We start from the raw sequence: 12,470 nt of genomic DNA, 5'->3' as shown, positions 1-12,470 counted from the left end.
CATATCCTCCATACACATATCCTCCATACACATATCCTCCATACACATATCTCCCATACACATATCCTCCATACACATATCCTCCATACACATATCTCCCATACACATATCTCCCATACACATATCCTCCATACACATATCTCCCATACACATATCCTCCATACACATATCTCCCATACACATATCCTCCATACACATATCTCCCATACACATATCCTCCATACACATATCTCCCATACATATATCCCCCATACATATATCTCCCATACACATATCCTCCATACACATATCCCCATACACATATCTCCCATACACTTATCCTCCATACACATATCTCCCATACACATATCCTCCATACACATATCCCCCATACACATATCCCCATACACATATCCCCCATACACATATCCCCCATACACATATCCCCCATACACATATCCTCCATACACATATCCCCCATTCACATATCCCCCATACACATATCCCCATACACATATCCCCCATACACATATCCCCATACACATATCCCCATACACATATCCCCATACACATATCCCCCATACACATACATATCCCCCATACACATATCCCCCATACACATATCCTCCATACACATATCCCCCATACACATATCCCCCATACACATATCCCCCATACACATACATATCCCCCATACACATATCCCCCATACACATACATATCCCCCATACACATATGCCCCATACACATATCCCCCATACACATACATATCCCCCATACACATACATATCCCCCATACACATACATATCCCCCATACACATATCCCCCATACACATACATATCCCCCATACACATATCCCCCATACACATATCCCCCATACACATATCCCCCATACACATACATATCCCCCATACACATACATATCCCCCATACACATACATACCCCCCATACACATACATATCCCCCATACACATATCCCCCATACACATATCCCCCATACACATATCTCCCATACACATATCCCCCATACACATATCTCCCATACACATATCTCCCATACACATATCCCCTATATTAATAGCAGACATTGTTCTTTCTGCTGCTCTACAACACTAGCATCTATTTATTTCCAAACCCTTCAAGACCTGACTCTCTCTCTCTCTCTCTCTCTCTCTGTCTCTCTCAGTAACCAACTATGCTGCTGTAACAAAAGAATTTCCCTCATGGGCTCAATAAAGTTTATCTATCTATCTATCTATCTATCTATCTATCTATCTATCTATCTATCTATCTATCTATCTATCTATCTATCTATCTATCTATCTATCTATCTATCTCTCTCTCTCTCTCTCTCTCTCTCTCTCTCTCTCTGACACACAGACACAAACACACACACACACACACACTCTCTCTCTCCCTCTCTCTCTCTCTCTCTCTCTCTCTCTCTCACACACACACACACACACAAGCCAAAGCACAAGGTTTTTCACACTTAAACATTTAGGACTAAACGGTGACATCACCCACAGTCTATGTATTGTGTCTGAGAATATGTATTTAACGCTCTCTAATTACTACATAAGCCAGAAAACAGATGTTCAGATTGCTCTAGGTTTCGTGTTATAGATCTTAGCCTGTATAATTATATCAGACGGTTGGGAAGAGGGGACAGGAAGTCCTGCTGGTTTGCTATAATGACGCATTGGTCAGAGATCTCCTCTGACTCCAAAAAAACAAAAAAAATACTTTTAAATTAACCTGAACCTTTAACGTCATACTTCATCTACTTATTATTATTAATATCATTATTATTATTATTATTATTATTATTAGTAGTAGTAGTAGTAGTAGTATGACCAACTAATGATTATTATGTAATGATAAGGAAGCTACTCTGACCCTAACAGGACAGGATTGGGGTTGAAGCTGTAGCTTTTGTGCTAAAAAATAAAATTCTCACACTGAGTTACATTCACTCAAACTCCAGGTGAAATAAGATTGTACAACCGCACACCTCTGTGTGACACTAACACGTCTATCTATCTATCTATCTATCTATCTATCTATCTATCTATCTATCTATCTATCTATCTAGCTAGCTAGCTAGCTAGCTAGCTGTCTGTCTGCCCCTCTATCTATCTATCTATCTATCTATCTATCTATCTATCTATCTATCTATCTATCTATCTATCTATCTATCTATCTATCTATCTAAATCTCTGACACAAATCTATATTATCAGCCTTTGAATATTGCTCTTTCATATTATTTAAAAACCAAACAAAACAAATCCCACAATCACTGCAGACTATGTTCTATAATACATGACTAAACCCTTCATAACATAACAACACTCTCTTAATACTGTGCCGTACAACCCCACGTGCTTGCAGCCTACACCATTTTGTGTGGTTATGTATAGGAGTCATGTATTTTGATCACTTTAGGAAACTTTGACCTAACTGGTCTTCCTGGTTACAACTGCGACACAAAGCCACGTCATTTCATTCGAGTGGAATTAACTTCCTAGTCAAAGTGAGAAACTGTCGCTGTACTGGTTTAGGTTGTGTTACTTCAAGGAACCGAGACCTGAAACCTGCCATGATTTTAATGAGAGCAAGAGATATTACAGGATTAAACAAAAGCAAAGACATCCAATATGCAAAATACAGGCCATGAAACACCAGTTTAAGAAAATGTGTGTGTGTTGTGAGCAAACACGTTGTGTATCATTTCCAGTTCGCTTATTCACAGATTTCTCAGCAGTTAAAAATGTGGGTGTTGTAGAAACTGAATAATTGAGTAACTGAATATTTACACTGATCAAGCATAACATTATAACCACTGATGATCTCCTCATCATGGCCCCTGTTAGTGGGTGGGATATATTAGGCAGCAAGTGAACATTTTGTCCTTAAAGTTGATGTGTTAGAAGCAGGAAAAATGAACAAGTGTAATGATTTGAGCGAGTTTGACGAAGGGCCAAATTGTGATGTCTAGACCACTGGATCAGAGCATCTCCAAATCTGCAGCTCTTGTGGGGTGTTCCCGGTCTGCAGTGGTCAGTATCTATCAAAAGTTGTCCAAGGAAGGAACAGTGGTGAACCGGTGACAGGGTCATGGGTGGCCAAGGCTCATTGATGCACGTGGGGAGAGAAGGCTGGCCCGTGTGATCCGATCCAACAGATGAGCTACTGTTGCTCAAACTGCTGAAGTAGTTAATGCTGGTTCTGATAGAAAGGTGTCAGAATACACAGTGCAGGACCAACACAATATTAAGCAGGTGGTCATAATGTTATGCCTGATTGGTGTATACCAGTGTGCTCAGATTTGATTGGTCAGAAGCTGGATGTACAGTAGCGCAGGTTTTATGACAAATCACAAGTTAATATAAATGCACTTTTAACGTACTGTTGCTATAGTAACGTAGTGATAACTGTAACGTAAGTGATAACTGGTTTTGTGAACATTCCATAACATAAAAGTGTGTACAGTGTGTTGGTTTATAATTAAATTCAAGCTGTAAGTTTTTGCCAACCTTAAGCACTTGCAGTTATAGGAAAGTAATCAACCACAGCATGGTGTTGAGACGTGACCTGACGTGACCCGACACGTGGGATTTTTAAAGTCTCCGAAAACAAGCAATCGACTCACTACTCACAGGATACAGAATTGAAGCATGACTTCATATCGCATTAAAGCAACATAGGAAAAAAAGACTTTACCTGCTAGGCTTGGTAACCTTTGACCCCTTATCAGGCACTTTGGAGTGTTTCTGACCTCCAGTGGTTGAGCCAAGCCACTACACATCACTGCTTTCCTGACAGTAAATATAAAAATAATATAACATGACAATAAAAATAATATGACAATAAAAATAATATGTTTAATGTGATTTCAGAGAGATCAGTGGGTGTTTATTCAGGTTTAAAGCTTTCGGTTTAAATCCTAACCCTCTCTCTCTCTCTCTCTCACACACACACACACACACACACACACTAAAACACTCTAGGAATAGTCGCTGAAGTCTCTAAAGGTTTCTTTTCAATTAGAAAGTAATATAGCATTTATTGAATCTTTCCTCTAAAAGGTGTATCCACCTTTTCCAGGTGAGAGATACGTACTAAAAGGAACAAATAATAAAGCAGCTAGGAACGATAAAGCTTGGTGGCTTTTTGTCTGAGAGCGTACAGTCCGTTAAAATCATTCGAGAGCTCCCTGTATGTTATCATGTCTCATAACAGTCCTGTCTCGAACTGCTCACCACCACTGTGAGTCAGACTGAACTTCACAAAAGAATGCGGTAATACTTATATCAGGAGTGAAACTCAGTTCAGAGTCTGAGCAAGATGCGTTTACATCTGAGAGACTCAGACACGAAGAGCAGAAGCAAAAACGAAATAAGAGCTTTCCTTCTGTTGCAGTAAAACAGGCCTGGTTTCACACACACACACACACACACACGTCACATGCAGTTATGAACTACCTGAATTACACTTGAAATCGGACAAGAAGTCAGAAATGAGCTTTAGAACTGTAGAGAGATGTTTCTAAGTAAAGTGAGAAGGTTTAGCTACTTACAAAGTACACTACATTGCCAAAAGTTTTGGGACACCCCCCTAAATCATTGAATTCAGGTGTTGTTTTTCAGGGGTTGGACTTCGCCCATTAGTTCCAGTGAAAGTGCTTCAGCTTCATACCAAGACATTTTGAAAAATTTCATGCTTCCATGAAATTGTGGGAACAGTTTGTGGCTGACCCCTTCCTGTTCCAACATGACTGCACACCAGTGACCAAAGCAAGGTCCATAAAGACATGGATGAGTGAGTTTGGTGTGGAGGAACTTGCACAGAGTCCTGATAGAACACCTTTAGGATGAATTAGAGCAGAGACTGTGAGCCAGACCTTCTCATCCAACATCAGTGTCTGACCTCACAAATGCGCTGGTCAAAGATTCCCATAAACACACTCCTAAACCTTGTGGAAAGCCTTCCCAGAAGAGTTGAAGCTGTTATAGCTGTAAAGCGCGGGACAACTCCATATTACATTCATGTGCATGTAAAGGCAGATGTCCTAAAACGTTTGGAAATATAGTGTATGTAGGCAACAGAGAAAGTGTCTTTGGTGAGTGTTCATGGCCAGCTATATTTAATTAATTACATATTTATTTTGGACTCCTGGGTATCTCCACATGTCAGATAATATGATGGCAGAATATAGTCTACTATACAGAAAGTTTTAAGAAGCTTGTTTTTTGCCGGGTATATGAACGTTACACAGATTTACTGCATTTACTGCATATTTAACTTCCATTTACAAATTATTATCTGACAGCTGAGATGTTTCATCTCACAGATGCTCTCAGAGTGACTGCGTGAATCTTCTACTCCTTGCTAAGCCACATCCAATCCGATCCGATCCGATCCGATCCTAGCCAGCCGAAGACGCTCTCCGGCTCCTGCTGAGAAGAACACTTCAGGCAGGTTATATTTAATCACACATGCAGTCATGGTGTTTGTATCAGTCGCAGGTAATCATGGCCATGCTGATGTTCAGTACTGCAGCAGGACTGTGAGAGTGACTCTGCTTTTATATGATGTTCTGTTAATAAGAGATTATACTGAATACACAGTAAGAGTAAATGTTTCTATACCTTCAGCTTCTTCAATAGAGTATCTGAGGAGGAGAGTGTAGGATTACTCATAAACATTCTTCTTCTTCTTCTTTATCTTCTTCATCTTTTTCTTCTTCTTCTTCTTTTTCTTCCTTATCTTTTTCTTTTTCATTTTCTTCATCTTTTTCTTGCTCAACTTCTTCTTCATCTTCTTTATCTTCATCTTTTTCTTCTTCATCTTTTTCTTCTTCTTTTTCTTCCTTATCTTTTTCTTTATCTTCTTCATCTTTTTCTTCTTTATCTTCTTCATCTTTTTCTTCTTCTTCATCATCTTTTTCTTCTTCTTTTTCTTCCTTATCTTCTTCTTTATCTTTTTCTTCTTTATCTTCTTCTTCTTACTCATCTTCTTCTTTATCTTCTGCATCTTTTTATTCTTCTTCATCATCTTTTCCTTCTTCTTTTTCTTCCTTATCTTCTTCTTTATCTTTTTCTTCTTTATCTTCTTCTTCTTACTCATCTTCTTCTTTATCTTCTGCATCTTTTTACTCTATATCTTCTTCATCTTTTTCTTCTTTATCTTCTTCTTCTTACTCATCTTCTTCTTTATCTTCTGCATCTTTTTACTCTATATCTTCTTCATCTTTTTCTTCTTTATCTTCTTCTTCTTACTCATCTTCTTCTTTATCTTCTGCATCTTTTTACGCTATATCTTCTTCATCTTTTTCTTCTTTATCTTCTTCTTCTTCCTCATATTCTTCTTTATCTTTTTCTTCTTCTTTTTCTTCCTCATCTTCTTCTTTATCTTCTTCTTCTTCCTCATATTCTTCTTTATCTTTTTCTTCTTCTTTTTCTTCCTCATCTTCTTCTTTATCTTCATCTTTTCTTCCTCTCCTTCATCTTCTTCTTCTTTTTCTTCCTCATCTTCTTCTTTATCTTCATCTTTTCTTCCTCTCCTTCATCTTCTTCCTCATCTTCTTCTTCATCTTTTTCTTCTTCTTCTTCCTCCTCATCTTCTTCTTCTTTATGTTCTTCCTCTTTTTCTTCTTCATCATCTTCATTATCTTTTTCTTCTTCTTCATCTTTTTCTTCTTATTATTATTATTCTTCATCATCTTTTTCTTCTTCTTCCTCTTCTTCTTCATCATCATCATCAGCAGCATCATCATGTTTTTCTTCTTCTTTATCTTTTACTTCTTCTTCATCATCACCTTTTTCTTCTTTATTATCTACATCTTTTTGTTCTTCTTCTTCATCAGCTTTTTCTTTTTCTTCCTCTCCCTCCTCTTCATCTTTTTCTTCTTCTTCTACTCCCTCTTTTTCTTTATCTTCTTCTTCCTCATCTTTTTCTTCTTATTATTATTATTATCATTCATCATCTTTTTCTTCTTAATATTCTTCTTCTTCTTATCTTTTTCTTCATCATCTTTTTTTCTTCATCTCCTTCTTCTTTGTTCTTCCTAAGCTGGCATCTGACTTGTCTATGATATAAATCAAAGTGTTTACGAGACCAATTAGTGGTTTGTAGAATGCACTTACTTATAAACATTCTTCTTTTTCTTCTCCTTCTTCTCCTATTCCCTTGTCCTTCTTAAGCTGGCATCTGATTTACCTGTGATATAAATCAGTGTTTACGAGACCAATTAGCGGTGTGTAAATTGCACCATACTTTCCATAAATAAACATGTAACGTTCAGTTTGAAGTTGTTGTTATTGTGTAACACGGAACATTAATAACCTACAACATGCATGATCGTGTTCATCGTTATCTGTCATGTCATTGAGATCACATAGGTGACATAGGTGGTCTCGTAAACAACGAAATCATACGTTCTAACTGGAGCTAGAGCAGATTAGAAATTTTACAGGATCAGAAATCAGCATGCCTCTGCCATAAGCGTGTGAAGTTTCCACGTTCTCCCAGTGCGTCGAGGGTTTTCTCTGGGTTCTCCAGTTTCCTCGCTGAGTCCAAAAACAAGCATTGTAGGCTGATTAGCATCTCTAAATCGTCTGGAGTGTGTGAACTGGTTTTTGAATGTGCATCCCAATGTAGACCTGCATCCTGGAGAGGAATCAGTCATAACTGATGGTCAACATCCTGTTATTTATTTATTTATTTATTTATTTATTTATTTATTTATTTATTTATTTATTCTAAAATGAATCTAATGGGACTAATATAATTGTTTGCTTGAAGGAAAATGTTTAACCATGCTATTAGCACACAGAACTAATGTATTTATCATGAACCATCTGACCATTTACTTATCTAAAGCTTTATAACATTTGTAATAACATGTCATAAACAACGTCACCTTGAATCTAAACGCAACATAAGCGCTCAGGACCAGATGAGTTACTCCTTCAGCTATATACATGCATTTAACTCTTACTGTGTGATTTGTACTGAATAATGTAATGTAATGTAAAGATGAATAACCTTAATAATAAGCATTTAGGAGTTAAAGAAAGTGGGGGAAATTTTAATAATACAAAATGGAATAAAATGTCTGATTATTTGAATAGTTGGATTGGAAAATTTTTGGAGGTGTTAAAAATATTGCAGCTTTAAAAATACATCATATATGTTCTGATCATTCTGTTAAAACATCCAGAGGACTGCAGAGCAGCGGTTATTATTGTTATTATTGATTATTATTATTATTGAGTGTTTATTATAATTATTAGCTGATGGATCTGCTCTGCTGGAAGGTTCAGGAATAAAATAGATAAATGGTCGGATTAACTGTTTAGATGGATTAGATTATAAAATTAATCTAGACTAAAATGAATCTAAATTAATCTCTGGAAATCCCTGGGCTCCATGTTTTGCTCCTTCCTAAATTTAAAATATATGAAAAACACCACTACATTTATTTATTTATTTATTTAATATATTTATTTATACATATTTGTATATTTATACGTATGCATATATATTTTGTAAAATAATGAAATAAAATAATAATAATAATAATAATAATAATAATAATAATAATAATACATGACTAGAGGTGTGCTTAAAAAATCTCAGAGTTCTCCAAACACTATAAATACACAATCCCTACTTTTATACACCACACCAGTGCTTCTTATGAGTCTATTTTCTTTTTCTTCTTCTTCTTTTAACTGGGTTTATAATGCTGGAAATCACAACACGGTATAAACACGGTAACACTTAATACTGATTTTGATAAATACATCCGATTTATTTCATTTCACTTGAACTGAGTGAATTTAATTCGAACCTCAGTATACAAGCAGAAAAAACAAGCAGCTCGTTAAATAAATAAATAAATAAATAAATAAATAAATAAATAAATTAGACCCTAATGTATTAAGTCATTGGAAATATGAGAAATTAAAAAAGCTCTTTATCTGTATAATGTTATTGTCTCCATTTACACGAGTGAATGATGCGGATTATGTTTGTCCTACTTGTCCGAAAAACAAGCAGCTCGTAAAAAAATATATATATATATAATAAATAAAATAGTTAAATTATTTATTAAGTCAGTGGAAATATCAGAAAGCTCTTTATCTGCATGAGGTTATTGTCTGCGTTTACACGAGTGGATTAGGTTTGGATGAGGTGTGTGGGAATTATTTTCCAGTCATCCCAGACTGCAAAAACTTTTCGAACCCCTGCAGCCCATACCTAAACATTTACCACCGACTGTATCATTCTGTATCAAGACCTACTCAAGCCTAGATGTTTTCAGATCCGAGACTATATGATAGGTGTGGGTGCATTTTTATTTTGCTGGCCATGATTGAAGAAAGTGTGCTTTTTTTGGGGGGGGGGGGGTGGCAAAAAAAAAATCTGTAATAAAACCCCATTTATTTTATTTTATTCTTAGCCATCACTGAAGGGGGGGTGGGTGGGGGATTAATATAATTTAACTCATTTAGTTAAGAGTGTAGTGTATGAATTAGTGGGCAGTCGTGAGGTCAGACTTCTGTCTCCGTGGTGTGATGTGTGTATGAAAACATCTCGTCTGTGGTCTTTTGTCGTCCATGTTGTTTTTTTTGTGTGTGTGTGTGTCTATTAGGACGTGGATTCGTGTAAGTGACGAGCTTTAATTCATTACATCCCCCCGTGTTTTTACTACCCTTCCCCCATTTCACTGCCTGTTCCCATTTAGGAGAGAAATGGAGGGCTTGCGAGTCCAAAACCCCAGCGTTTCTCAAAGCCTTTTATATTCCCCATCATCCCTGATATGTGTATAATGGGACATCTTGAACGTAAACGCATAACATGGACACGAACACGGACACTTAATGACATTAATCAAGTCGTTATTTATTTCAGTCAACATGGCAGTTTCTATTCGTCACTGTCGAGCTGGAGAGAAAGAGGAAGCAACGTCAACTGTAAACGTGCTTATTATTATTATTATTATTATTTTCTTTTATGTCAGAAATATTACACATGGACTATAAACAAATATCAGCCCCACGTTAGACTGGGTATATAAAGTAACATGCCTTCCGTTAATCCGTCCATGTTAGCATCGTAGTCGTCGCGAGACGTACGTATTCCTGCGCAGTGAGTGAGAGCGAGAGAGCGCGCGCGCCCGCGAGAGAGAGAGAACGTGCGCGCGCGATCGAGAGAGAGAGAGCGAGAGCTTTAAAAAAACGTAAAAAAAAAAAAAAAAAACCCAGTATGAAGTAAATAATTCGAACCGAATATACTCTAAACTTTGGTGTGGGGGAAAAAAAACCTGACAGCGGTTATCCGGCGGCGCACGTTAGGGAATGAAAGACGGGAACTAGTTGTCTCGCGCAAGCGACGGACGAGGAGAAGCTAAGCCGGAACTACTTTGGCCTGTGTGTGCGTTGGGTGAATGGAGGCGCAGCTCTTCCTGGTGGTGGCGAACAAACACTGACAACTACAGGGCGGCCAGCGGCACGGCCACACACACCTTCTCCTTTCGCCCCAAACCGACACCAAAACATGGCTAGTGACAGCAAACACACCGCGCAGTTGAAATCCGGTGAGTATAGGAGACGTGAAATGTGTCGTCGAGAGATATACACATTTTTTTTCCCACACGCTTGTGTATTTCCACACACACACAGGCGCCCTTCTTCAAAGCTAACGTAGCTACATATGTATTCTTCCCCCCTCGCGCAGAACTGTACTTCCTAATAGCCCGGTTTTTGGAAGCTGGACCTTGTCAGGACTCGGCAGAGGTGCGCGATTTGATCATTTAAGATTGTTAACTACGTCCTTCGAGGAAAATGTGACACAATTCTGCGTTTTTGTGTCTTTTTCAGACCCTGATTCGGGAGGTTCAGGAGAAGGAGGTAAGCTGCACAAGGCGACTTGGCGTTGCATCGTACTGCGCTGTAGTTTACCTTCATTCGTCGCTGATTTTTCATTGAATTTTCTTGAAGAAATCCTTACCTTGACCTTCCTAGAATTCAACCCGAGTCGAATAACAATGTTTTCCGTTTCCAGCTGTTACCCAAACGGATAGATTGGACTGGAAAGGAACACCCTGGGAGTTACGAAAATTTGGTAAGGCATGTCCTATAACTGAGAAAAAGTTTTTGGAGAGCAAAATAAGAAATTGAATTTCCCGCAATTTTTAAATCAGGAAGAAAAAAAATCCCCCCAAAATACATCCGAGGAAAAAAAATCTCCCCCCAAAAAACCAACTCTGAAGCAGAGGGCAAAAGTAAAGTCGTAGTGACCCTGAAGTCCCACCGAGCCGGAGCTCTGGGTTTTAGTGACAGCTTCATGTATTAGGATTATATAGTTGGGAAAATGTGTTAGAAATAAAGGTACGTCATGAGCTGCATGTGAGGACAGATAGTGGTGGGAGGGAGTGCGCCAGTGTGTGTGTGTGTGTGTGTGTGTGTGAGTGTGTGTGTGTGTGTGTATGAGTGTGAGCTGGGCGGGATATGGAGGCGCCCTGCTTCATGCAATACAACCACAGACAGTGTAAAACACACACGATTTATTTTATTTACTCTCCAGTTTTGGACAGGAGTTTACCAAAAGCACAAAGCATTAAGCTCTGGGTTTTTTTTTTCGTAGCAGGAAAACCGGGAAGTACGTGGAATTATGATTATGTTTGGAATTAAGGATGATTTTTCTAATGGAAGGTAAAAAAAAAAAAACCCCAGGACTGATATGACTATCGATTATATGATTAATTACGATGTTTATTAATTTTTTCAAAAAATAATGGTGAAGGTTGATTTGATTTTGTTTTGTTGTTTTTTTTTCTCGCGAGAGTTTAAGGAAGAGAGAGAGAGAGTTTCGGATCGCGTCGCCGATCATTTTGATCATGATCATGGAAAAAATATCTTTATTTAAGAAGACGGAAAAAAGAAGTTGAAGGGTTTTGATCCACCCCCCCCCCCCCACACACCCGGTTGTAGCCACCCCCCCCCTCCGGAATATCAGTTACGTAACTAACCGAGTCAGCACACTGCTCCTCTCTCATCAAGGCTTGTTGTCGATGTTTGAAGCCACTTTGCTCTCGAGTTTATACACGAATTTATTTATTTTATTTACTGGTTTTTTTTGGTTTCTCACCATGAGCCGCGTCCCGAATCGCAGACCAGGCGGTATATCACAATAGAACGCCGCCTATGGTTGCCGAGGCAACACCGCTGTAGAACGTTCGGCTCCGTCGTAAAAGAAAATACCTCACAGTCGAACCGCGTGTCTAAATAGTGCGTGCGTCCTAAACGGGCTATTATTTCATACGTTGGTTTAGTAATCGTAGTGCGCGTGCAGGGTATATATATGGTGTGTGTGTGTGCGTGTGTGTTTGTAGTGTGCGCGCGCTCGGAGGCTGCGGCTCTAGCTCGCTCGCTTGGCCGACTCACAGCGCCTCTTTTCCGGCGTGGACTCGGACAC

At 38.4% G+C, this 12,470-nt stretch overlaps 2 protein-coding genes across 7 annotated transcripts in view; one reads left to right on the top strand and one right to left on the bottom strand.

The window, feature by feature from the left end:
- Positions 1-1,008: 1,008 nt before the first annotated feature.
- LOC131366005 (protein FAM133A-like) lies at positions 1,009-11,409 on the bottom strand. 5 transcript variants are annotated; one of them, XR_009206760.1, is made up of 3 exons: positions 11,004-11,407; positions 5,636-7,655; positions 1,009-5,440 (listed from the first exon to the last, which is right to left on the bottom strand). XR_009206760.1 is itself a non-coding variant. In XM_058410055.1 (2 exons), exon 2 carries the CDS (start codon positions 6,132-6,134, stop codon positions 5,679-5,681), a length of 456 nt encoding a protein of 151 aa, XP_058266038.1. In that variant the 5' UTR covers positions 6,135-7,205; positions 11,004-11,408; the 3' UTR covers positions 1,009-5,678. The 5 variants fall into 5 exon arrangements, 2 of the variants coding, with proteins under 2 accessions (XP_058266038.1, XP_058266039.1); XR_009206759.1 differs by having other exon boundaries at positions 1,009-3,802; positions 4,564-7,655; positions 11,004-11,405; XR_009206758.1 differs by having other exon boundaries at positions 1,009-7,655; positions 11,004-11,409.
- The window catches only part of phip (pleckstrin homology domain interacting protein), a 46,086-nt gene continuing 43,872 nt past the window's right edge, over positions 10,257-12,470 (top strand). The window contains exons 1-4 of one of the 2 annotated variants that reach the window (XM_058410052.1): positions 10,257-10,590; positions 10,731-10,789; positions 10,874-10,903; positions 11,058-11,117. In XM_058410052.1, coding sequence (XP_058266035.1) covers positions 10,551-10,590; positions 10,731-10,789; positions 10,874-10,903; positions 11,058-11,117 — 189 coding nt within the window. In that variant the 5' untranslated portion in view covers positions 10,257-10,550. The remainder of the gene's footprint in view (positions 10,591-10,730; positions 10,790-10,873; positions 10,904-11,057; positions 11,118-12,470) is intronic. The other variant, XM_058410051.1, reaches the window with a different exon arrangement.

Source organism: Hemibagrus wyckioides, linkage group LG15 (assembly GCF_019097595.1).
Source record: "Hemibagrus wyckioides isolate EC202008001 linkage group LG15, SWU_Hwy_1.0, whole genome shotgun sequence".
Classification (NCBI taxonomy): Eukaryota; Metazoa; Chordata; class Actinopteri; order Siluriformes; family Bagridae; genus Hemibagrus; species Hemibagrus wyckioides.
The sequence above is the reverse complement of the archived record's forward strand: the minus strand, read 5'-3'. Positions and strand labels throughout refer to the sequence as shown.

Coding starts and splice junctions, on each gene's coding strand:
- LOC131366005 (XM_058410055.1), bottom strand. CDS start 6,134: ATGCAGAAGATAAAGAAGAAGATGAGTAAGAAGAAGAAGATAAAGAAG.